Here is a 27,610-nt window from a genome sequence, read left to right as displayed (position 1 = left end):
ACCCATCATTCTGTTTATGGGTCACTTGTGAGCAAGAAGTTTATTAAAATTTACTTGAAGGCACTTACTGATAACGGAAACAATTCTGTTAATGTCTGCTAGTTTTAAGTTTACAGGTTTATTAGATTAATTCATGAAAATAGAAATGATTTATTTGTAAGTATTTCAGGTAAAATAAAACCGATCATCTATCTCTTTTATCTATTAATGTTGCCGAAAGTGCTTCTGGTAGTATTGCTTGATAAGATACAAACAGACATAACTATGGATTTGTGAAATTGGATAATGCGGCACGAATCTGTATCCAGCCGCAAATGCTTATTTCAGTCTCATCATCTTGTATGTTGTCCGCACGTTCTATCTGTGAGCACAACCTGCTTTTTTTGGCTCTGTCCTAAAGACTTTACAATAAATTGCTCTCATGAACGAGTATGCATTGCAACGGACTGATAGCCCGTTCGAAATCAGTTCCTGACTGGTTAATGTAAATTGTAACAGCTATTAAAGGCAACGGAATGCACGGTTAACGGTGCCTCTCCACTCCAAACCCCGCCTCCGCCGATGCCGCTACTACTTGATAGCGGAGGTCCAATCAGAAAGCGCCCTGTTGGCTGTCCTGGAACTCCCGTCATTCCCTCAGCTCAGGGCTACGTCAGCAGTGGGACAGAAAGATGGCGGCATTCATAGACAAGTTCGTGGCTACCGGCTTATTAATAATTCTTTCAGTATGTAGTCAAATTTGTGCAGACGCAGTATCATCCTCGAGTGACACTCCACACCGCCGCTTTGAGTACAAATACAGCTTCAAAGGACCCCACCTTTCGCAAAGCGATGGTTCAATACCCTTTTGGATTCACACTGGAAGTAAGTTTGAAGTCAACATTCGCATTGCCTTACCTGTAGTATCACTAAGTCGCGGACATTCACCTGGAATCGCAATCGCGACAACGCCTGTCTTTCGTGTTTGACCTGCGTAGTAACATTTCTTTCATGTCAGAAGTTGTAGCTGCAGGCTACTTATTTCTTTCATACAGTGTAACGGATTACAAGATTAGAAGCCAACTCGTTATTTCACTCACAACACATTCATATGACTGGAAGCATGCACAGAATTAAGAACTTTATTAAAAGCTTACACGTTTATTTTGATGGTACCTTGTTTTAATCCAGTTTAACCAAAAGTTTAAAGATTTTCCAAGCTATCATTAACATGTCATTTTAAATGTGAGTTCATCTAGAAACTTTATAGAAACTTCACTTGGTAGTCGTGGATGTTTTTATATTTCCATGTGTTGTGGTGTACTTTTTACAACCGTATGCAGTGCAGATAAGGAAACGATACGTTTTGTTTTAGGTTTTCCGCAGTTGGTATCTATTATAAAACATGGAGTAGTCCTTGATGTTAAATGTGGTGTCGCGCTGGGATCAGTGCTTGGCCAACTGCTTTTTTTAATATACATAAACGATCTACACAAAAATATAATCAATAAGCCAGGAACGTTTACACATGAGCCTAGGCAAAAGTGAAGGGCAGATAATGTAGAATTTGCTAAATTGTTACAGAATGACTTGGATAGAAACAGCCGTGGACAGATTTGTAGCAGATGTAACTAAATGTAAGTACTACATATAGGAAGTAAAAACGTCAGATTTGAATACAAAATAGGATAGCTGAAACTAGGGAAAAATACTTCATGAGAAGAACTTAGGAGTCATAGTGGACTCCTCATTGTCCAGACAGGGTACAGAAGCAATCAAGAAAGCTAATAAGATGTTAATAAGCAGTAGTGGGAACCTTCCTGGAGTTCTGTGTGCTGTTTGTCTCAGTATTACAACAAAGATAAAGCAACACTAGAGAAGGTTCAGCGAAAAGTGACTTGGCTGATTTCCAGACAAAGAGGTATGTGCTGTGGGATATGAGGATTGACTAAAGGAGTTGAACTTTTTCAGTTTATGAAGAAGGAAACTAAGAAGGGTGTATGAATGAGGTGTTAAAAATTATGAAAGGAATTAGTACGGTACATCCCTGTTGTTACTTAAAATGAACTGCATCAAGAACATAGCAGATTTTGCATAAATACAAAGAACCACAGAGACCTGGAAAAAATTACCAAGCAGTGTTATTTTAGGGAGCTTCAGATCTCAACTTGATGTTCTTCTGGTCAATCTATGTGAATAGGATAAACAAGCTTTTTGGGCTGAATGCCCCATTCTCATCATAATTTTTGTAACATTCATGCAGATTCAGTCATATTAAAATACAGTACAGTGGTTACAATTGACACTTCTTAGATCCTGCAATCAAGGTTTCAATCCTGTGTCTGGTTACTCTGGTTGTTATCTGTGTGTTGTTTGTGTGTTCTCCCCAGCAGATTTGCAGGTTAGGTTAACTTGTGATTGTAAAAAGTCCCTGCCCTGTCATGAGTGTATATGCAGATAGATCCTGAGATGATTGTCTGTGGTCCTATCTAGGGTTATACAGTATCTTTCCTTATGTCCAGTGGTGCCTTAATATGTTCTGGGCGTCCATTGCCCTGTGTAGGGTTAAGCAAATCTAAGAATGTTGTCATGTTGTAATCAACTTAACCTTACTCTGATAATGTTTCTTTCTCTTCTAGTAGACTCTATAAGGGCCAATGATTTGTACAACCAGGGGCCTCATGTATAAACGGTGCGTACGCACACAAATGTTGTGCTCAAGCGTTTCCATGTTCAAATCGCGATGTATAAAACCTAAATTTGCCGTAAAGCCACGCACATTTCCACGGCAGCTCATATCCTGTCGTACACAAGTTCTGCGCTCGGTTTTGCAGACTTGCGGCACCCAGCGTCAAAGCAGTGCTACTGTTCCTGTGTGGTTACCCTTTCATTTTTAGATCCACATCCCTGACGCGGCTTTATAAATACACTGAAATTAACCGCAAATTGTTTATTAGTTTAATGCATCTGATTGTAATTAACCTGTAACAATATAATGGTCCACAGAATGGTCAAACTATTCCAAATACCATAACTGCTTTAGCATTGTTACTCTCACTGCACCACCTTCTTCTTTCAGCTGCTCCCGTTAGGGGTTGCCACATCGGATCATCTTTTTCCATATTACTCTCACTGCACCACTCTGAGGATTTATATCTCTGTATCTGAGTGTGAATCACAGCTGTACAGCACCTGATAGGAAAGAGAATTATGGGCATACAGCATCAAGCACACGCTGCCTCAGCCATGCTGTCTGTTGAACTGCTCTCATACGGCAAACCCTTCAGAGCCTTTCCTCGCGGTTCAGAAACGGTTTCATCCCAAGAACTCTAAATGCACTCAATCAGTCCATCAAGTGCTGTGTACTTATAAGTATAATTACCTCACTGCGGTAGTTATAATATTGCACAACCTGAGCCACTTTATAAAGCGCGTATTTACATATGAAGACGATATTTTTAAGATGAAATGCAGCAAAATATGTGTATTATATTATACAGATAAAACTTTACTTCATTTAAATAATCTATATTGTTAATAATTAAACGTGAGGACACGGTGCCACAGCGCTAGCGAGCTGCTGGCGCTCCGTTCATGGATTGTTCCTGCCTCGCTGTGTATTCTTGAAGGAAGGATAGATGGATAGAATAATTAAACACGTACTATGAAGATATTTCAATGTTCCTTAAAAGTTTTGAAGAGTCAGCGTTCTAAGCTTACAGATGGCTTAACATCTATTACAGAGCTGATTGTATGGCTATTGGGTATTTGGAGAAAGAAAAGTAAGGGCAGGAATTGGAAGTTAGTACGTTTGAAAGACACAGTACTGCTACAATAAAGTATTTCATCGAAGGTCGCGCAGCAAGCATCTTGCGTGAGATGTCAACAATTACTGCGCCACCGTGTTCCCATTTTTAATAACATGCTTTAACTCCTGTCATCATGAAAATTATATCAAGTATACATCTCAGTATTTTAATTATTCAGAGAGCTGTAATATCACAAATGTAATGGATTCTGTGTCCTGTTGGAGGAAGAGAAAGCCCGGAAGCACGTAGTGATTCACACACATAGAGCACATAGAAAATCAAATACATAACAAAGCATTTAATGTGCTACTTTAGTTACGATGGGATTTAAGAAACTAGTAAATTAAACAATTTTAAGATGAAGTTTATGATGTTCTGCTTTAATGACAAAATAAACTTTTGTGATTAAAGTGGAAATTTTGAGATTAAAGTTGACATTTTGTGCTTTTTTTCCCCCACTGTGTGCCTTTTTTTTTTTTTTCCCTCTGTACCCTAATAAGCTTTCATATGACACTCAGACGGTGGGCTGACTCGCCTTTTCATGGCGACTTTGATATCTGACAAGTTCGTTTTTATTTCGGGCACTGTGTGACTTTGTGAACTTGACCTTTCAAGTTTCTCTGACACTCTGTGTCACTCGATCAACTTCATTTTGTTGTTTAAACCAATAAATAGTACTTTTTCCTTGCCTCCATTTGGTATTCACTGAAATTCTATTTTCCCTCGTGCTTTTGCCATTGCCTGAGCTTAAGGGCTATTTATATTGATTTGCATATTCAAAGAGGTCTAATTCTGGGAGGAGTTGGGGTGGGGCAGCAGGCACGTGCGTTAATTTTCATGTAGCGGAAGAACATGGAAGCTGGTGTTCATACAGATTTATGCATCTGAATTTTTTTGTGCGTAAGCACATTTCCGCTTTTGTGCTTACATCGTGTTCTAGTGTGAATTCTATGCACGGCATTATGCATGAGGCCACAGGAACAGAACTTCCTATGAATACATTTGTACTCACCCATTGGAGTGTGTAATGATTAAGTTAATTTGTAGACAGCCTACTATATATTGTAAACATTTCAAGGCACTTATTTTTAAAGTTTATTCTGTAACAATGGCTTTTCAGGAGGACAGTGTAAACATTAGTAATTGCAATTCAGTAACATTTGGAATAACAGTTTGGAGCAATAGTGGAATAACACAGTGGTGTCTGAAGATACTTTGCGCTTGTGTCTCTTCATGCATCTCCAAATTCTAACATTTTATTACGAAGCCTACTTGACAATAAGAGATCAAGTATATACATATAGTATATCTCTATCTATAAAGTATGGTTTTTGTTTCTGTTCTGGTTTCTTATTTTTTTTAAATAACTTAGTTTTGTAAGCCACAGAATTAAAATATAGCACACAAGTACTTAAACCGCAAGTCAGGTTTTTGACATGTAGTTTTTTCCTTGCTGAAATTCTATAATGTGATCTTGTCAACAGAATAACAATGCCATGGTCTTAATGTGGCCTATGATTACACATCTTAATCATTTATAAAGTAGGAAATTGATTGTATTTCATACTGAATGGATTTTTTTTTTCATCTTTTTTTTTATACTGATACTTATGTTTGATTGTCATATTATGAAACTTATTCTGTTATGCATAGATTTGGAACAAAGTTGGATTCCATATCCACCCATGACATTAAACTTTTCTTTAAGTAATGTTGTGAGTCACCACGGGTTATTGGACAAGATTGTCTCCTGAGTTAGTTATTGCAAGTTGTGATCATAAGTATAATATCTGACCATTACAATCGTATTAATTAATATTTTGTCTATTTTAGATGCTATTCCAAGTGCTGATCAGATTCGAATAACTCCATCTTTAAGGAGTCAAAAAGGATCAGTGTGGACAAAAAATAAAGCCAAGTTTGAAAACTGGGAAATAGAAGTTACCTTTCGTATCACTGGAAGAGGTCGAGTCGGAGCTGATGGACTTGTAAATATTACTTAAATTAATAAAAGTCTTAATGAGGTAAAAGTTTTTTTTATCTATTATTTTACTAGCTTTTTTTTTTTTTTTGCTTTAATCCAGGCAGTATGGTACACATCTGACCAGGGCCTGGATGGTCCAGTGTTTGGAGCAGCAGACTCCTGGAATGGCCTTGGAGTTTTCTTTGACTCATTTGACAATGATGGAAAGGTTAGTTGACTAATGTTTCAATTCCTATTTTTGTATTTTCTTTGCTACAGTTATGTTTATATCATCTTTAATCCAAATGACCATGTATACACACAAATGTATATGCAGAAAATTATAACACTAATTATACTTTCGATACCCAAAATTTTCCATTTATTTTTTTGTATTTATTTTTTTCACTACACCTTACCTGAAGAAAAGGCTTTAGCAGGCTCAAAAGCTTGTAAGTTGTAATCTATTCAGTTAGCCAATAAAAGGTGCAGTTTTGCTTCATTTCTCATTGCATTCAGTTTTTATTGAAATTTAAGCAGTTCAAGTCCAGTGAGTAACCAGAAATGATACAAAGATAACAAACAACTGGCAGAGGTTACAAAAATTTTAGGTTACCAAAAACGGGGGTAAAAAAAAATTCAGAGTTATACAAAAAAGCTTCTTTTAAGGAACTAGTAATAGGTTTCTGCAGCAATTGTAGCTAGTTAGACCTTGAAAGTTAATGCACACAACTCCTACAGGTAACCTAACTTTAGCTGGTTATTTACAAACCATGTGGCTATACAAAAGCAGTGTTGGTAATAACTATGTTCCTAAGCCCTCTAAAGTGTTGTTTGGTAAATATTGATAACATAATGATGATAAAAGCTGCGGTGGGCTGGCGCCCTGCCCGGGGTTTGTTTCCTGCCTTGCGCCCTGTGTTGGCTGGGATTAGCTCCAGCAGACCCCCGTGACCCTGTAGTTAGGATATAACGGCTTGGATAATGGATTGATGGATGATGATAAAGGTGCAATTAATAAAGGAAGATAAGGCAGGCCTTAATACCTGTAAAAGTGTAGGTTTTTCCTTTAGAGAAATTGCAAAGAAAGATGAGGAGTCTGTTAATATATATTTCTACACCTTCATAAACAAACATGGAAACTTTGACAGGTACCGATGTGGCAGACCCACAGCCACAATAGCATCAGAACGCAAGTTTCTGAGTCAGCGGCTTGTGTGATAGTCACCTCAAAGTACAGATGCCTCAATCACGGCTTAGCAGTAGTTGAAGTAAGCAAGTCTCACTTTCAGCCATGAAGAGAAGCATTCCAGCAGCAGATCTGACAAGTCAAGTGGTAGTAAGGAATCTATTGCTAGGAAGCATAACCGGGGGCCTTTTCTGCCCACTGCTATCAAGCAAATCAATTCTTCCACCCGATGTACTGTACACATTAAGTTTATTTTTACTTATTTATACATTTGAATTTCCCCGTGGTATTAATAAAGTTTTAGAACCCATTTTTCAGCTTTTTATTGAGAATTATATAATTTGATGTGTCAAAGCACTGAAAGTTTCTTTTATTTTACCTGTACTTTGTCTCTATTAGTGTTAAATTGAGCTGGATGTAATAAATTGAGTTGAATACTTACATGTTGAATGATGCAAATAACTAAAATACCTAGTTTGGTTAAGGCAAAACTTTTACGGCTTGCTAGTTGTTTAAATTGCTATTTCATAAGCATCCATAATTGTGTACTGAAATTTAAAAGATCACTTTAATTGACTTTTTTTGTTCCATTTGTATATTATTTAATCCACATGCAGATACTTCTTAGTACTTCTCAATAGACTTTAAAAATGTACATTTTTGAAGTAAATCTTTAGAACTATTTGTATTAAACGAATTTGTAATTTAAAAAGAGTACAGTTGTGTTTCCTTATTTTTCCTAATGATTTTGTTTGTAAAATACTTATATTTGGTTTTTCAGAAAAACAACCCAACAATCGTAGTTGTTGGAAATAATGGAAAACTTGTATATGATCATGAAAAGTAAGTTTAACTTTGTTTGAAATGTTAAGCAGTATCTTCTTTGTTTTAAATCTTATTTTTACAATAAAAAAATGGTCATTTTCAGTAATAAGGGGAAAAAGAATTTTTTTCCCCAAAGGGGTTTTTGGCTTTTATCTTTGAAAGAAAACCGTAAGGTGTTACTGTAGTTTCAGGAGGAGTATAAGCAGTTGAATTTCAAAATGATGTTGTACATTACTAAACAGTTGCAGCATTCAACTATTTTGTTTAAAAATACTATCCATGCTGAATTAATAGTATTTCCACAAATTTTTAAAAATGCCTTTTTATAGGCGATTTTGTGTGGAGCATATGCATACTAACAATTAATCTGACCATCAACCTTAGTTTTTCTGATATATTTTGCATGATTTAATTGCAGTGATGGTTCAACTCAAGCACTTGGTTCATGCCTGAGGGATTTCAGAAATAAACCTTATCCTGTCAGAGCCAAAGTTACATATTATCAAAAGACTTTAACGGTATGTTTATTAGTAATTATGTAAGTGCTATTAGTACCTTTAAGTCTGAGAAATCTTGTATGTAGTGTTTTTGTTGCCTCTATAATTAGTTCTTTGTTGTTACATTTCATAAGATATTTTAAATTTTTCTTTTTTTCCATTTATGGGTAATAATTATTTTTAAATTAGAATTTTCATTAGCATATAATGTGAAAGTGATATATTTTTAAATAGTATTATATTGAATGTTGTATAGGTTTTAATAAACAATGGCTTTACACCAGACAAAGAGGATTATGAATTTTGTGTTAAAGTGGACAATATGATTCTTCCACTAGAAGGCTTTTTTGGCATTTCTGCAGCAACAGGCGGCCTTGCAGGTAAGTTAATCAAGTTTTAAACTAATACAGTACCCATGATTTTCTGTCATGTTAAATTTCTGTACAAGTCCACTTCCATCATTGTATTGAATTTGTTCAGTTACAAAGCGTAAAATAACACCCCATTGAATTGAAAACATGGCTTTGTGTGTGTGTTATACAGTATAATTATAAATATTATATATCATGGGTCTGGGAAAGTTAATGCATTAATATTTTTTATTATTATGGCCTGTTTAAAAAAATAAGTGTTAAGGTCTGGGTGGCATTTTCATTTAATTTAAGTGTGAATCTAAATAATCACATAAACATTCACAACATCCCATATTGTACACCTGGGTAGCTCTAATTACGCACCAGTTGAAAAAAATGTGTGTAGATTATAATTATATAGTCATTGTTAGTGATGAACAATTGAGCATGGCATTTGGAGTTTTAACACAAGTTCTGAAGTAAGTCTTTGCAGTACATGCAAAGTCTGCAGTTGTTTCAATCATATAATTTTACTTTGACATGTTTGTGTCTCATATGCCATACCAATTTAAAAATAAATACATTGGCCTTGTTTTCTTTTCAGCTTAACTTTTAGGAAGCATGCATTTAACTTGCCAGTTCAGGTTGTACTTGCTCAATTAGTATTTTGTTAAACTATTTTGTTTAAATTTAAACTGTGCCATTACATTTTTAAAAATTCTTTTGTGTTGATTCTACATTAATTTCAATGGATATTTACTTCATGATCCCTCTGTGGGTTGCCCACACTGCCAAAAGTACCAATGCCTGGTTTAATGAGCATGGTATCACTGTGTTTGATTGGCCAGCAAACTTGCCTGGCCTAAACTCCATAGATAATCTATGGAATATTGTCCAGAGGAAGATGAGAGACACAAGACCCAACAATGCAGACAAGCTGAAGGCCGCTATCAAAGCATGCTGAGCTTCCATAACGCCTCAGCAGTGCCACAGGTTGATCGCCTCCATGCCATGCTGCATTGATGCAGTAATTCATGCAAAAGTAGCCCCAATCAAGTATTGAGTGCGTACATGGACATACTTTTCAGTAGGCCAATATTTCTGTATTAAAAATAATTTTTAAAACTTTTTTTATTGGTATTATGTAATATTCTATATTTTCATAATCAGCAAAATGAAAAGAAATAAATGCTTGAAATATATATCACTTTGTGTGCAATGAATCTATATAATATGACTTTCACTTTTTGAATTGAATTACTGAAATGAATTAACTTTTCGATGATATTCTGATTTATTGAGATGCACCAGTATATGTAAGTGTGTGTGTGTACATGATTTTAATTGTCTAAAAACCTCCATTGTCTAATCTAAATGTTTATTTTCTAAGTAATGTTAATTTGGAAAATTCTATAAAAAAAAGTTTTGATTTTGTAGATCTGTTACTTAGTCTTTCTTTGACTCTGCTTTATGCTTTGTTTACAGATGACCATGATGTCTTATCGTTTCTGACATTTAGGCTGACAGAGCCAGGCCATCAAGAGGTGTGTGTGTTTTTTCTTCACTTTTTATATAGTTATTTTTTTAGTCCAATTTGAATGTAATGTTATATAAAAACTGAGTGTGCATATATACAATATTTTGCAAAATGTAAAAATATTAAACTAGTCTAATACACTGTAACTTTATCAGATTAGCTTGCCTAGAGTGATGTGAAAAAGGAAATACACCTCATTGAAATTGTTGATCTTTTTTCATCATATTTGAACAAGTAAACAGTAGTAGAGAGAGAGGGGTTAGGATCATGCGGTGATGGTGCGTTGCCACACCCGTCACACGACAAACCACCTGTAGTAGTAGATGTTCATTCAAACAGTGTATCCAGATAAAGTTGATATACCTTTTCAATCATTTATTAACCAATGTATCAATAGACTTAATGATCTTGCACCATTGTAGGTACATGCTGTTTGATACCAACTTTTGCAAGAGTTACCTGCAGATCTCACAATTTAATGTTTGGAGTTCTTGCAGACTTATTTTAATGTCAAATGGTTAGCTACTGGGCTGAATTTGCTGAGTCGGCAAGTCCTGGAGAAATCGACAGTCACTTTAGTGGAATGATTGATTTCAAATAATATAGTGATCTTTTTAAATCCCTGGCCAGATTCCTAGGCATCCATAGCTTTGTTCCGTTTGAGGGCCTTAGAGAACTCTTTTGGTATTGCCAAGATAACACCACCCACATCAATAGCAAATGGAACACTAGACCCTAGATATCTACATTTTTAAACGATTTTATTTAACTTGACTCCTCTGTCTGTTTGTTTGTCTGGGTCACATCTTGCAACTGATTTTAAATCCACTTTTGGTGAAGCAAATTTCTTCAAATTTTGCATATGTGTTCAGTTTCGATGACAATATAATAATTAGTCAAAACTGATGCAATCAAATAACAAATTTTGCCATAATTAATGGTTATGCAATTAGTGACAGAGAGAGAATAGAGTGAGAGACACCTCGGGTTGCCCCCACTTGCCTCTTCCAGTGAGTGCAGTGTTTAAATATGCATGCCCACTTTACTTGTTTACTCTTGCAAAGGAGTAGCCTTGTTGATTACGGTGAGTAAGTATTGTCATAAGGTTCTGTTCTGTCGTCGATATTTTTTTTTTTTTGCTGTGACCAAGCGATAATCCCATAAGAGCCTGAACAAAAAAATAGAGATCAAAATATAATTTTTTGTGTTCAAATAATTCTGCAAATAACGTATATATTATGTAATTCTTTTAAAGAAGCTTTCTATTCATTAAAAATCATTTACAACATACTCAAAAAGTAAAAAATAAAATATATAATTTTTTTTTTTTTTTAAGTAAAATGGTTTTATTTACTTTAGTTATAAATGCACTGAAAAGCAAAAATGACACTTTTCTTTAAACCACAATTTTCGTGATTATATGTGACTAAATAAAATCTTGGGTGCACATAAATTAATTAATTCAGTCAATTAATAGAATAGCTACTTTCATTATAAAATATAAAAAAAACAACAACATTGTAATTCCCCACCATGCTAAACATGTTTAAAAAATTGATTGAATCAATTAAGTTATGTGATTTTTATTTAGTCGCATATAACCACGAAATTGTGGTTAAAGAAAAATGTATTTTTGGCTTTGTAGTGCCTTTTTAACTAAAGTAAATGAAATCGTTTTTTTATTTTTATTTTATTAATAACACATGTTCCATCTGCATTCATCTCCAAAGAAGTTTTAATCATTTGCGCCTAATCTGGAACACCTGATTCAATTTTATGTATTTGAATTAGTGATAAATGTAGGGATGTACTAATTTTTTTTTGTGTTCCAAATCTGCATGTTTATTAATCTAGATTATGAGAATGAATAAACCATAACAATTTTATTTGTCATTTGTTCAAGTATATCACCTTTGTCTGTAGGTACTGTTTTCATGAAGATATATGTTCGAATATGTTGAAAAAGTCAACCATTTCCATGGGGTGTACTTACTTACTTACATTTCACGTGACTGCACATCAGATGGTGTTATATACTGTATGTTCTGAGCCGCACTAATTCATTTTTACATTACTGTTCTATTTCTAATAGAAAATGTTTTTAAAACGTAAGCTGTATGCCTTTCAAGTTATTTTTTTTCACAGTTATGGTATAAATTTACCTTAGGAAATGGTATTCTTAAGTGAAGAGTTTATTTTATTTTAATCATGTGGTTTAAAATGGGTTCTGTGCGGTATAAATGCAAAGAAAAAGCAGATGCTTTAAGAAAGGGGTTACTAATATAGGTCCTAGAGTGTCACAGTGGCAGCAAGTTCCAACCCGGCTGCTTAATTACAAAACAATCCTTGCCAATAAGAGGTTTTATTTAATACTAGTACTTGTTAGTGCTTAAACTCTTCAATGTCAGGTCATTCTTAAATTGTAGATTTTTTTTCCTTTCTAATGATAATCATCCATATGATTTGAAGCCTGTGAGTTATTCTCTGCTCTTCACTTTCCTTCTGAGTACTTTATTAAACCAAATAATGCATGATGAATGCACACAGGTGTAAATGGAAACAGACTGTATTTAGAACTGTTGGTTCCTTTGTCATTTGCATCTTACTGCTAATAAGGAGCAATTAAAAATGGTGAATGTAGCTGTTTTAAGACTAAAATAAGCAATAAAGAGTTCATCTAAGACGAAGCAGAAAAATGTCACTTCAGCAATAAATAGCTTCTTATGAGGCAATTGGGTTGGAACAAGAACCTGCAGCCACTGTGGCCCTACTGTAAAACATACCAAACATGCCCATTTTCAAACCAGGGATGTTCTCAAGTAGTGATCCCTGTCTTGAAATTACACACATATTATAAAAGAGTGAATCCATGTTTTCAGAAAAAAGTGAGATTATTTTTTTTCCCCCCATCTGTTTCCTCTAGTCTGTAAATTTTGTACTGTCAGGCTTCTTTGTTGTGAATCAATGCCCCTTTAAGTTTTTGTGGAGCCAACTCTACTATCAAGACAGCATGATTGTGATAATGGCAACAATGTAAATTGGAAATACTTGACGACTTTATTTCTTGGATATGTGTATTTAGAAGTATTTTAGTAGAATGGGATTGTCGTGGCAAACAGCTATGGACGTGTACAGTTTTTTGCTGTTTTACTTCCTTATTATGTGAAAATTCCACCTACAGTTGTCACTGGTGCCTATCATTTGCAAATTAATGTATATTAAAATTGTGAAAAAATTAGTTTGACTTGAAAAATACTGAACTTCTCCACTAAGGGTGAAATGGCAGCACTTTGGTTTACATTGCTGCCTCTTAGTTTAAGGAAACTCGGTTTGAGACCCATCCTGTCCTTTTTCTTTAGGGAGTTTCCTTCTACTCCTTATTTCTGTATGGAACACCCCCCTCTAGATCCAAATATCTTTAGATTAACTGTAAATGGGCCAGAATAAGTAACTATGGGTAAGTATAAATGTATGACAGTGTGTGTCCTTTGATGGACTTTCACTCCATCCTGGGGTGGTATCTGGCCTGAGCCAAATGTTGTCAAAACAACAGGTTCTGGCCCTTTGTAATCCTGGAATTGTATTTAGTGGGTTTAAGTGATGGGTGAATGTGTAATTACTTTGAATGTGCCACTGAATTCTTTAGTGGTCCCCATTCACAAATAGTGTATCTTAGTAAATATAACACACTGAGTTTTTATTCTGTAGATTGCACCACCAAGCTATTGCTTTTAATTTTAATTCATTAGCTTGTCCTGCTAGATTCATTATGTTCATCAACCTTCCATCCATCTATTTTCCAACCTGCTGAATCCGAACACAGGGTCACGGGGGTCTGCTGGAGCCAATCCCAGCCAACACAGGGCACAAGGCAGGAACCAATCCTGGGCAGGGTGCCAACCCACCGCAGGACACACACAAACACACCCACACACCAAGCACACACTAGGGGCAATTTAGAATCGCTATTCCACCTAACCTGCATGTCTTTGGATTGTGGGAGGAAACCGGAGCGCCCGGAGGAAACCCACTCAGACACGGGGAGAACATCCAAACTCCACACAGGGAGGACCCAGGAAGCGAACCCGGGTCTCCTAACTGCAGCGCTACCACTGCACCACCGTGCCGCCCGTTCTTCATACCTAATACATGGAATGAGTTTTTGACAGTAATTCCCATTAAAGCAATCAGTGGTCTTGCAGAAATTATTCTTTTAAAGCAAGTTCTAGGTTCTTTCTATGAGGTGTATAGGTTCCTTGTACATTTAAAAGAAATGACAATACATTCATCAAATTTCTGTGGCCACTTTCTTCATTACATGGTCATGAATACCATGGTATGTTATTAAAAAAGTATTTGTGAATAGTCCTTTGATGGCTTTGATTGAGATACTTGGGATTTAATTCATTTTGTTTGTGTGCAGGCAGTTCCAGAAACAGAAATACCACAAGAAGAAAAGGAAAAATACCAGGAGGAGTTTGAACATTTTCAACAGGAACTTGATAAAAGGAAAGAAGAATATCAAAAGGATCATCCCAGTGTTCATGGAGAACCAAGTTAGTAAATTATGCAAATCTGCTAAACATGTTTTTCTCTACTTTAAAATTCATTAATAGTCACTTACTGACTTTCTTGTCATTTTTTTTCTTTTTTTTTTTTCAAAAAGATTACATTTTATTGTTCAGTGTAGAAGAAAAGTATTCTGCTGTCTTTCATGTTGTTGAAAAATAAATCTCAGAATAATTGTTTTTATTTTTTATTAGGTAGTGTCTCAAACTATCAGACAGACCCTGCTGCCTCCTCAGGCTTGTCTGCTTACAGAGACAGATTTCTTAAAATGATCCTAAATGGTGCTAGAACATGACCATTGTGTGTTTTCTGTCAGCTCTTGGTCATTTTCACAAAACCAGCTAAAATGATATTTTAAATTGTTAGGTTACGTTTCAGAAACTGTTGAATGTACTATATTTTGAACATGATTTATAATCCATCCATCCAGTTTCCAACCCGCTGAATCCGAGCACAGGGTCACGGGGGTCTGCTGGAGCCAATCCCAGCCAACACAGGGCACAAGGCAGGAACCAATCCTGGGCAGGGTGACAACCCACTGCAGGAGACACACAAACACACCCACACACCAAGCACACACTGTGATAGATACATTTTGTCTTTAATACAGTGTGCAGTTGTCACTTTTCTAAACAAGAACAAAAAACACAACAGAACTAGAAGCTCTTCAGAGTGTTATTAATTAAGTGCATTGCTTTACTGAAATGAATGACCGTGTTTCATGGACATAGGGTGGAGCTTTTATTTCTTGTACAAAACTATACAGAGAGCTGTTTTAATTCTACATAAACTCTAAGAGCATTGATGAAGCTAATCCAACAGTTATTTTTATTTAAATAGTGAATGCAGATGTCTTGATTTTTTTTCTGCTTTCATTAACTGGATATGAAGTCCTGGGGCCAAACTTTTTTCCCCACTGAGAATTTATTTAGTGACTGGAACTGCACTTTATTTTACCATGGGCAGCATGAGGCATCCCTGCTTTTGTGTGTGTATAAAATTTGTTTTTCTTTTGTAATTTTCCTTTGTACGGCAACGCTACAAAAATAGACTATGCATTCTTATTTTTCGGATGATGGTTGTGATACTGTGATGATGTAGGTTTGCTCCATGCTCCCATCTTCCTTCTGGGAGCTCTTGAACCTGACACCATCAGTATTGTCACTGATGAGCTAGGCAGTGAGGCACAATGAAGCAGGGGGATGGTGCAAAAAGTGCAAAGTGCTTTTAAAAACAGTAACAACAAAGCAGTGTTCAAAATAAATAGTGCAGTGCTCCACAATCTTTAAATAAATAACACATAAAATAGGTGAAAGGGTGGAGGTTAAAATCCAATACAAAAAGATCCTTTAAAACCTGAGGTTAAAACAATGGCATGAGGCAGTCTGTTTAAAAATTCCAAAGCACGGTGCAACTTCTCTAACCCTGGCAACTCCCCTGCTTCTTCCTTCTGGGCCCCGCAACAGGGAGTCGCCCAAAATGCAAAATGCAGCTCCCTTAATACAGGTCCGGTAGCCATCCGATCCCTGGCTACGTCGGGCTCCATCCGGACCGAGACTTGGGTTCTTTCCCCAGTGGCCAGGGCACTCACGCTGGGGCTCAACCAGCCCAAAGGCTCCATGACTGCTGCTGCCTTTTGACGGCCAGTCATCTTCATCACCAGTCACTCCAGCTCCTTGATCGCTCAGCTGGAGCGACCGCTTCCTTCAGCCCCATCTAGTGTCGGCCTAACACTCTTTCTTGGGGCTCTCCTTCCAGCTGCCTCTGCTACATCAAGCCTGCTCTCACTTGCTCGCTCTGGCTCTCTCCTTCCTGCCATCTTCTTCTTACTTAACCTTCTGTCAGTTTCTTTCTCTCTTTTTCTGTCTCCTAGCCGCCTCGTGCTTCTATTTATTATGGGGACGTGGATCAGATGTGGCAATTGGCAGCTCCCGGGAACAATTATGGATGCGGATGACTCCTCACCTGTGCACTTAAGTGAGAACCGCCCGCATCACAAGTTCCCCAGGAACTGCTCGGCCACACACATCACGCCCCCTCGCTAAGCCACGAGTGTGGAGATTTATTTTAAAAATTGGCTTTTTTGACATGAGCTGTGGACCCGCTACACCACAGATACCAGGCTGTCATAAATGAGCAACATTTCTATTTCTGTGATTATTACTGTATGTTCAGGTTAATTTTGTATTGTGTCTTCTCTGAGTGCAGGCTCAGAGTAGTTGCACATACTGTATATACAGTATAATATGATTAGTGGCAAATTACAAACCATGCAACATTTACAAACATAAATACATTAATTACAGTACATTAAACACTTAAGTAAAACTGAAGCAATAGTTAACAAAAACAGATCATGACCATAATGTAATGTCTATTAACTAGTAATCTGTTTGTGGTGAAAACAAATCATGGATGTCCGCAATTGGTTATTACAGACTAAGTCTATCAGAAGTACAAGCTGAACAGTCTAATATGAAGCACATTGAATGCTTTTATCATTCAGTTATGATGCTTTCAATATCTCTAATGCATTTTCTATGGGCTAGAATATTATACTATTAATGGTGTAGTGGCACCAAATGCACAGTAGGATACTGAGAAGATAACAGAATAGAGAATGGATAGATGTAGTTCATGAAGATCACCAAACTTTTATTTTTGAGAATATGATAAATAGAGTTGACAAATGAGAGATTGCTTGCCCCTCTGTATTTTTTAAAACACAATTTCTGTTTACATTTCAAGCCACAGACTTGAAATTTGACCTTTTGTGTACTTTTCACCATAAACACAATTTCAGCCTTGCACCAGGTGGGTGATGAAGGCGACTTAAAGCAGGAGTGAGTAGCATCAACTCTGTAGTGTGATCTGTTGAGTAAGAAACTGCACAATTGCCTTTAAAGCATGAAATTTGGATTTCAGTCATGTACCTTACATTAAACATTGTTTAAAGCAGTACTTCCTTCATTATGGCCCCATGCCACCTAGGGTGGGGTCATATTTTCTACAGAGATACTTACTGCAATTTGAGGTCTCGAGGATAATCGGTTATCATTGCACTATCATTGCAACTTGCTAGTCACTGTTTTTTCTGTTGTATTTAAGACTGCATTATTCTAGTCACTAATCATGATATAACTGAATCAAATGTTTCAAATATTGGGATCACGCATTGTATTTAGGTGAAATGCAGTTTTTTCCCACTTATATTTAGAGCATTTTTTAAAATTATTTAAGAAAATAACATTGCATACAATCAAGTCAAACTTGTACAACAAATAACTTTTTAGTCAGACTAGAAAAAAGAAGAAAAAGTAAAACCAAAAAAAAAAAGCAAAACCTAACAAAACAGAATTCAACCTCCACTAGTGAGAAGAACCAAGAGCATGGGCAAAAAAAGGGGAAAATGTATTTTTCTCCAATATAAATACTTATTCCAAAATTTTACTAATTAAATCCTGCCATATTTTAAAATCTGTTTTGAACAGATCCTCTAAGTGAGAATTAGATTTTTTCCAATTTCAAATAGTATAAAATATCAGTTACTCACTGACTTATAAAAAGGTAGGTTTTACAGCAGACTTTTGAAGTAATACCCAATTTTGCAAAACACAGCTATATTTACATAATAAGGCAGACTTTGCGTCTGTATGTGTGTTTTGTTCCCACATCGCTCAAAAAATGACTATACAAATTTTTATTTTTAATTTTCTTGAATAATATAGTCCAACTCACAATATAGGCCATCTGGCACCTTGATGCATTGTCAGGTTTATGCTGTTGAACAGTAACCTCCTCATTTTCAATGTCAGAGGCTGTCCTTAAAGCGATAAGGGCCACTAGGGGCAGAACGATTGGCTAATATCTTACTAAGATATGATGAAGAGAACCTGCATTTATACCACAGATTCCACTAATTTTGTCAAATTACCAATTCTTTTCAAGCAATTGCAATTCCATGTGTCTCGCTATGTTTACAAAGCCATATGTCTCCGGCCAAACTGTTTTTCTCAGGGGCTTACTCCATATCAGTTGCAAAAATTTACAGTAACATTTTGAAATAATGCCTAGGTAATACCAGCAGTCACATAGCTAGTTTTATAATATCATGATCAGATTGTGGCACTTTGCTTTAGATTTGGTTGGATATATACTTATTAGTGACTGTCATCTTTCTGATGCAACTAGTAGTAGTCATCTATTATAAATGAGCCTGCAGACCTTAACATGTACCTATAACTGTCAACCAGGTATAGAGGAGCTGGGACTAACAGCTAACCCACTGCTGCTAGAGTTTGTCTTGCTGTATTCTCTATGTTAAGCTGATAAAGGTCTACTGCATTTCTGGAGAAAAATAATCTGCATGCAAAGCTAGATTACATTTTACAAAAAGAAAAATTTGAATTGCTTGAGAGATTGTATGCACAGATAGATGAGTGAAAACCAATTACATAAGCCAATTTTTCAAGGAAATACTGTATATTATAAACAATAGGAGTTGTTCTTTTAAGTAGCTTTAGTTTCACATGCTGGTTTGTCACATTTAAATGAACCAAATTATTTGTTATAAGTACTTTATGTAGTGCTTTTGTATCATTTGAACAATTTCCTGCAATGTGTGACCCATCTAAATTTCCCATTTTCCTTTTGTGTTCTGTTATCAGGTTAAAAAGGATTTTTTGAGACCAACATGAATAGATTTGATTGCTGTAAAAGGTTATAAATATAACACTCATAAATTAATGATTATGCTTTACTTTGTTCACCAGCGGAAGATGTTTATGAATCTGTTAATGACAGAGAGATTCGCCAGGTTTTTGAAGGACAAAATAGAATTCACTTGGAGATAAAACAGTTAAACAGACAACTGGACATGATCTTAGATGAACAAAGGCGCTATGTATCTGTAGTAACAGATGAAATTGCCAAGAGATCTGCATCTCAAGGTCAACCAGCACAGGTAGAGTATTTTCTAAAGCTTTTAAAAGTGAAATTAAAGTTATAGTTTTCTGTCCTCCTTGTGATTTTTGTATATTGAAATAAATTTATTACCACATTTGCTTCTGATATAAACACTTGGATATATGATATGATATTCTCATGAATTGTTTGCATGAATAGGTAGTTTTGAAATACCTAATTCTGCTCTTACAATCTTTAAAAAGCAATGACTGGATTTGCTAATGGTTTGTGTGATTGCATTAACACTGGGGGAAAAAAAACACACACACAAATTACATTGAAGCACATTTATTTAAAATCTGTATTATACTAAAACATTTCAGTCAGCAGGGGCCAGCATATTGGAGAGTTGTATGATTAGGTTAGTCAAGGTTTGTTTAAACTAGTAGTGGGTGAGCAAGGATTTTAGGACAGGCCGGTTTATTAGAACTTCACATAAAGGATCAGACAGTAGCATTAATACAGATACAAAAGTTAATTTTGAAAATACTGTCCTATAGTTAGTAAGCTAAGAATGAAATGTGTATTGGATTAAAATGTGTTTCTTTTAATACTAGGAGTATTAAGAATAAAGTTTTGGGACTGCTTAATGCTCATTTTGTGGGCAGTTGGATGAGTTTCATCACCTAATGGACAGATTTTGAGCCTGTATAGATACTGTAGGTACAGATAGTAATACATTTTTTTTGTACTTTGCTTATTTATTACTTTGATTTCTTCTGTTTGTGCTTTTTTAACTTTTGTACATTTGTCCTCTTGTGTTATACAGTGCATCAAGAAAGTATTCACAGCGCATCACTTTTTCCACATTTTGTTATATTACCGCCTTATTCCAAAATGGATTAAATTCATTCTTTTTCCTCAGAATTATACACACAACACCCCATAATGACAACGTGAAAAAAGTTTACTTGAGATTTTTGCAAATTTTTTAAAAATAAAAAAACTGAGAAAGCACATGTACATAAGTATTCACAGCCTTTGCCATGAAGCTCAAAATTGAGCTCAGGTGTATCCTGTTTCCCCTGATCATCCTTGAGATGTTTCTGCACTGGTAAATTCAGTTGATTGGACATGATTTGGAAAGGCACACACCTGTCTATATAAGGTCCCACAGTTGACAGTTCATGTCGGAGCACAAACCAAGCATGAAGTCAAAGGAATTGTCTGTAGACCTCTGAGACAGGATTTTCTCGAGGCAAAAATCTGGGGAAGGTTACAGAAAAATTTCTGTTGCTTTGAAGGTCCCAATGAGCACAGTGTCCTCCATCATCCGTAAGTGGAAGAAGAAGTTCGAAACACCAGGACTCTTCCTAGAGCTGGCCGGCCATCTAAACTGAGCAATTGGGGGAGAAGGGCCTTAGTCAGGGAGGTGACCAAGAACCCGATGGTAACTCTGTCAGACCTCCAGAGGTCCTCTGTGGAGAGAGAAAAACCTTCCACAAGGACAACCATCTCTGCAGCAATCCACCAATCAGGCCTATATGGTAGAGTGGCCAGACGGAAGCCACTCCTTAGTAAAAGGCACATGGCAGCCTGCCTGAAGGACTCTCAGACCATGAGAAACAAAATTCTCTGGTCTGATGAGACAAAGATTGAACTCTTTGGTGTGAATGCCAGGTGTCACGTTTGGAGGAAACCAGGCACCGCTCATCACCAGGCCAATACCATCCCTACAGTGAAGCATGGTGGTGGCAGCATCATGCTGTGGGGATGTTTTTCAGTGGCAGGAACTGAGAGACTAGTCAGGATAAAGGGAAAGATGACTGCAGCAATGTACAGAGACATACTGGATGAAAACCTGCTCCAGAGCGCTCTTGACCTCAGACTGGGGCGACGGTTCATCTTTCAGCAGGACAACGACCCTAAGCACACAGCCAAGATATCAAAGGAGTGGCTTCAGGTCAACTCTGTGAATGTCCATGAGTGGCCCAGCCAGAGCCCAGACTTGAATCCAATTGAACATCTCTGGCGAGATCTTAAAATGGCTGAGCACCGACGCTTCTCATCCAACCTGATGGAGCTTGAGAGGTGCTGCAAAGAGGAATGGGCAAAACTGGCCAAGGATAGGTGTGGCAAGCTTGTGGCATCATATTCAAAAAGACTTGAGGCTGTAATTGCTGCCAAAGGTGCATCGACAAAGTATTGAGCAAAGGCTGTGAATACTTATGTACATGTGATTTCTCTTTATTTTTATTTTTAATAAATTTGCAAAAACCTCAAGTAAACTTTTTTCACATTGTCATTATGGGGTGTTGTGTGTAGAATTCTGAGGAAAAAAATGAATTTAATCCATTTTGGAATAAGGCTGTAACATAACAAAATGTGGAAAAAGTGATGCGCTGTGAATACTTTCCGGATGCACTGTAGATAATGAAAAATGCTTCCTTTTCAGGTGCCTATCCAAGAGCTTGATAATATTGTAAGAATCCAACAGGAAGTTCTTAAAAGTATCAATGATGTGAGGTAAAAATTTCCTTTACTCTCCTTCCAACAGTAAAATGTTTTTTTTTTTGTTTTTTGGTTTGTTTTTTTTTTTTTTATTAGGAAAGATTACTGATTTTTTTTTTATATTTCTAAGTGTATGCTTTGAAATGCTTTATTTTATAAGTAGGTGATTGCTTTTCTTCACATGCTTCTTGACATATTTAAAATACACTGTATTGACATGTTTCAAATGTTTCTAATTTTTCTTTTCATGCATGAGGTTTTTCTTGGTTTGTTTTCCTTCCAAGAATATAGCTTGAAGTATTTATGAAGTGCTTGCTTCATAAATTGTTTTTCTTTAGCTTGCAGTATAATTCTTTATGTGGCTGGAAAAATTCTGCTAGAATTCTAGTTTTCTAAACAAGTATCCACCTGAACAATTTAGCCAGTTACACTGGTTTCAGTGTATTTGTAAATGGCTCACTTTTATTCTGTGTCATATTCAGGGTCATTATTTATTTAGTTAGTTGGACTATTGTCTCCTTTTCCACAATAGAACTTTATTCCAGGTGCTGAAATCTGGTAACACAAGCACAGAGTAGGAGAAAAAAAAACATATACACGCTCAGAGTTTGTTTTTGTTATTTTCTTGTTGGAATGTTGTGAGGCAGTTGTAATGCCACAGCAGTAAGCTGATACAGTTCCTTTTATAGATATATTGTGAGGAAAAGACCACTCAATTGAGTATATTTTTATATTGATTTTTCCAACATCAAAGCTAAATAAAAACAAACCAGATCTCTGTCACTTTCTTCCTTGAGGATAATAATAGATGAACTTATAGGGCCACAGTAAGCCATTCTATGCTTTAGACATTTTGTGAAAAAATATATGTTGTTTTCATTTCTCCATTCCCTTGCACTAGTAAGGAGAAAATTGGAACCTGATTTACTTATTTAGGTTCGGTTTGGGCCGTACATTTGTACAGTTCTGATTATAGTCAGGTTTTTAATGAACCCAGTTGGTGGTGGTTTTTAATCTGTAGGTCATGGAACAGAGTTTTAAAAACTGTTGGATTCTTGTTTCAAAATGTTAGTTTAAGAAGTTTAATCCAATTGTAACATCTTTTATCTGGAATGCAAAATAGTCAAACATTAATAAGGTGACTCTAAACAGAACTTACAATTAGATAGTGCCGTGCTTCCTTCAGCTTTATATATATTGCTCCAGTTGTAAAGATTTGTACATAAAATATTAGAAATTGTCAGAAGTCCACAAAACTAAACCTGCTTGGTTGGAAATTTATTCTTGTTCCTAATTGTATTTGTATGCTTTGCTACAGCCAATTTGCCAAAAACCCAGAAATATGTTTTTGTTTTTAACTTTGGGTAGCAAAAAATGGTACAATAAGTAGCTTCTACACCTCATATATCCAGTGTCTTGGGTTTCAATCCCATGCTGAGTCTTTGTCGAATTTGCACTTTCTCTTTGTGTCTTTCTGTGTTTTAGATATGCTGAATAGGTTGATTAGCAATTACAGTTTTTCTCTTATTAAATATGTTTGTGTGTGAGTAAGTGGGCCTTTGTTGCACTGGCAACATTTTTAGAAATGTCCCCTGCCTTTCCCCAGTTGCTCCTAGGGTAGGCTTCAGCCCAATTCCACTGATCCTAAATTTGATTAAATGGATTTAAGAGCGCAATATAATTAATAAGGCTGTATTTTACCAAATTCTCTGTCATACAACTGAAAACGTTTGTTATGCTTTTGTCTTGCTATAAGTGGTCTAATACTATCTTTGTTTAGTTTATCAAGCTATAATCAATGATAAAAGAGACTAATTAAGAACTGATTGCTTTGGTGAGTTATATTTGACATGAAGACAGGAATTAGTCTGCCTAATATTTCTTCTCCAAACTCTGGTGGAATTTTGGGAATTCACATTAATTGCACAAAGCGTGCTTTATTTGGATGTCCCAGCACCTGTTTGTGTCAAGTGGTTTAGATTTTTTTTTTTTTTTAACCAAAATCAAAAGTAAGTCAAGAGTGTTTATCACCTGCTGCTGTGGACTCATTTATAGCCTTCAGGTCTACATTTCATTTTAAATATTTAGCTTGCTTTCATTTTACAATATTTTGTGTATGCATAATTCAGTAATAAACAAAACTCACCTACCTTGCTTTTATCATTTTCTAAATGCAGAGGTTTTCTAATTTGCAGTTGTTTCTTTTGTGGTCTTTGATTCCTCAAAGCTAAAGTCTCTTTCTTAGTGGATAACAAATGTATCACTGTGAGAAGCCATTAGTACATGGATGATATGAATACATTGGTGACTTGCCTTTTGTATTTCTTTTTAATGGACTTTTCATATTTGCCATGTAATATAACATTTAACCTTTCTGTTTGTGTCCTTATTTACACATGACCTTTTTTTTGAAGTTGAATGGGAAATGGATGTTTGTGTTGCTTTATTACAGAGCTTGCAAAATGCAGAGAAAAAAGCTCAGTATGGGTCCTCTAAAAGGCAATAGCACTTGTACAGATAATAGAAGAGCAACTGGCAGGATGTATTGAAGCATAAAGCAGGTTGTATTACATCAGGAAGCTTCAGGACAAGGTGATCCCACAGATGTTAAGGACACCTTATGCTCTCCATAGTGAGAGAAGCAGAAATAGAGATGCAGCCAAGTTTTCTTTCTTTTTTTTCCCTTTACTTTGTATTTTCCCAGTTTTTATTCTTCATATGTATGTTTGATATCAGTTAGTGAGTTTGAACGCTTTGTTTAAAGAGAGGAACTTAACTTTAAAAGCTTCCCTTCGTTTTACAAAAATCGGCACCTTTTCTTATTCACTTTCAAATCATTCATCTTTTGCAGTCTTAAAGTCTGCTTCTAGCATGATATAAATTTTTTTTTTCTCATGTTTAACAGTTGTAGACTGTTCCTAGTGAGATTTGTTTATTTTTTGCCTTTTCTTTTTTCCTAGCAGTATATCTCATTTATATTGTGCGTTTTACAGAGGACACTCTCATGGGGCCTTTACATGTAAATTAAGTTCACAGTAAAAAGATAAAGCAAAATTCATTCAGTACTAAATTAATTACAAGAAAACAGCTAATTAGTGTATATGATACAAGCATGACCTTACGGTGGAATCAGGGTTAGTGCTGTTGAAGCAGGATATGCATATTAAAGATTATGAATGCAGTTCCAGTTTTTCTGAATTAAAGAGAAAAAACGAGTGCGTATAAATGTTTTTTATAGATCATTATCAGAAGATCTTAAGTATCTGGAAGGCTTGTAATAAGGGAGTTAGGTGTTTATAATAGGTTATTTAGACTGATCAAGTTAGCTGCTTTGTAAGTCAATAGCATAGTTTCAAAGACAATACATTATGGAGTAAGCCAGTGTAGTCAAGCCATTTGAGGGATGAGGGGTTTATGCTTGGCCCATGCCAGAACTATGGCACTAACATTTTGCACTTCCTTGTAATCTGTTGATATGTTAAGAAGGAAGATCACTTGAAAATGAATTGTTTTAATTCAATGAAAAGTGAAAACAGAATTAGTATTTTTTTATTCAGAAGTAGTGGTGAGAGGTTAGTCTTTATACATCTTTTGTAGTGCCAGAAAGTTCTAATGGCTGCCTTAGAATATAATTTGTATTTTGAATTCAACTCAAAAGAAGGATACAGACTTTTTTTTTTTTATTTGTTCTTGAAAACGTCGTAGAAATAGGTCACTTCTGTTTTTGTACATTCTTTTTTCAATACTTCCTATTTACTATGTTCTGTATCTGAAAGTTGTACATGCCCGATTAATTGGTGACATTTGTCTGATCTAGAGTTCCATACTTGTACGTAATGCTCTCATAATAGGTTTTTGTTCCTCCTTGCCTCTAAATTGAATTAAATAGTTCCGTAAATTGTGGAGTGTCTCAACCATAATGTGTTTTTTTTTAATCCGTCATCCATTATTTCCTATAGTATAAGGTAGTAGTCTCAAAACAAATTAGTAACACATCATGACATTTATCCATAGAGGGCCAGTATAGAATCTCCAATCAACCTAATCTGGACATCTACAAACCTAGTCTTTTGGAGCAGTAAGATTGCAGTGTCCACCACTGTGTCACCCTTGAATAAACATACAATTTACAGTAATGTTAGTATGTTTGTGTCAGGTCTTGTTGAGCAATAGAGATTGAGGATTCTGCATGATGGCAGATGAAAATTCAAGCTAAGAGTTCTGGAGCTATGAAACAGCCATGCTAAATGCTGCAGCCCTGTGCCACCCATGAATAAATATGACATTTTAAAGTAATTTCATGTCATGCCTTTTTGCTGCAGAATTAGCTATAATAAATTTGTTTTTAAGTATTCTATTTGCGCAAAAAAAGATATAGGTACATCTTTAGGTCCTTTTTTTTCTGAAAATGTTTTTTTCTTAATAAAATATACCATGTTTGTGTATATAACCCAGCCACAGGGGATGCACAAACAAGTGTATTTCTTTTTCCTGCTCCTAAACCCAGTTTAATGGGAGAGGGTTATGTTAGAAAGGACATTGGTGTAAAATATTTCCAAATCAGTATGCGGAGAACAATTCAGATTACCATACCGGATTGGTTGAGGCCGGGTTAACAATGACTGCCACCAGTACTGTTTGCCAACAGGGTGCTAGTGGAAATTGGGCTACTGTTGACCAAAAAAGAGGTAGAGGGGGGTGTGTCCAGATGCAGGGGGACAAGAGGAAGGTAAAGAGAGTGGAAGTGAGGGTAAGACATTTGAATGTTGGGAGTAAGGAGAGAGGGTCAGCTGATATGATGGAGAGAAGGAAGGTTAATAAATTGTGTGTGCAAGAGACCAGCTGGAAGGGGAGTAAGGCCAGGTGTGTCAGAGGCAGGTTCAAATTGTTCTACCATGGTGTGGATGGGAGGAGAAATGGGGTAGGGGCTGGCTATCCTGGAGGAACAGTATGTCAAGAGTGTTTCGAGGGTGAAAAGGGCATCGGACAGAGTGATGATTATGAAGCTGGAAATCGAAGGTCTGGTGATGAATGTTGTTAGTGCATACTGTATACCCTGCAAGTTAGGTATGTGATTGAAGAGAAACATGATTTCTGGAGTGAGTTGGATGAAGTGGTGGTGAGTGTATCCAAGGGGGAGAGAGTGGTGATTGGAGTGGATCTCAGTGGATATGTTGCTGAAGGGAAATGGGAGATAAGGAGGTGATGGGTGGGTATGGTGTCAAGGAGAGGGATGCAGAAGGTCAGATGGTAGTGGATTTTGTGAAACGGATGGATGTGGTTGTGCTGGATATGTATTTTAAGAACAGGGAGGAACACAGGGTGGCATTCAAGTGTGGAAGAAAATGCATACAGGTAGATTATATCCTTTGCAGAAGGGTCATTCTGAAGGAGATTAGAGACTACAAGTGCTGGCAGGGGAAAGCGTAGTTAGGCAGCATAGGATTGTGGTTTGTAGGATGACATTGAATAT

The 27,610-nt window shown here is 36.1% G+C and overlaps 1 protein-coding gene across 1 annotated transcript in view; it reads left to right on the top strand.

The window, feature by feature from the left end:
- Positions 1–613: 613 nt before the first annotated feature.
- Positions 614–27,610, top strand: part of lman1 (lectin, mannose-binding, 1) — a 65,242-nt gene continuing 38,245 nt past the window's right edge. The window contains exons 1-10 of the mRNA XM_039750494.1: positions 614–864; positions 5,622–5,776; positions 5,873–5,980; positions 7,722–7,783; positions 8,184–8,283; positions 8,519–8,642; positions 10,101–10,159; positions 14,576–14,708; positions 19,494–19,684; positions 22,082–22,152. Of these exons, the coding sequence (XP_039606428.1) occupies positions 672–864; positions 5,622–5,776; positions 5,873–5,980; positions 7,722–7,783; positions 8,184–8,283; positions 8,519–8,642; positions 10,101–10,159; positions 14,576–14,708; positions 19,494–19,684; positions 22,082–22,152 (1,196 nt within the window). The 5' untranslated portion in view covers positions 614–671. The remainder of the gene's footprint in view (positions 865–5,621; positions 5,777–5,872; positions 5,981–7,721; positions 7,784–8,183; positions 8,284–8,518; positions 8,643–10,100; positions 10,160–14,575; positions 14,709–19,493; positions 19,685–22,081; positions 22,153–27,610) is intronic.

Source organism: Polypterus senegalus, chromosome 4 (assembly GCF_016835505.1).
Source record: "Polypterus senegalus isolate Bchr_013 chromosome 4, ASM1683550v1, whole genome shotgun sequence".
NCBI classification, from domain to species: domain Eukaryota; kingdom Metazoa; phylum Chordata; class Cladistia; order Polypteriformes; family Polypteridae; genus Polypterus; species Polypterus senegalus.
The sequence above is the reverse complement of the archived record's forward strand: the minus strand, read 5'-3'. Positions and strand labels throughout refer to the sequence as shown.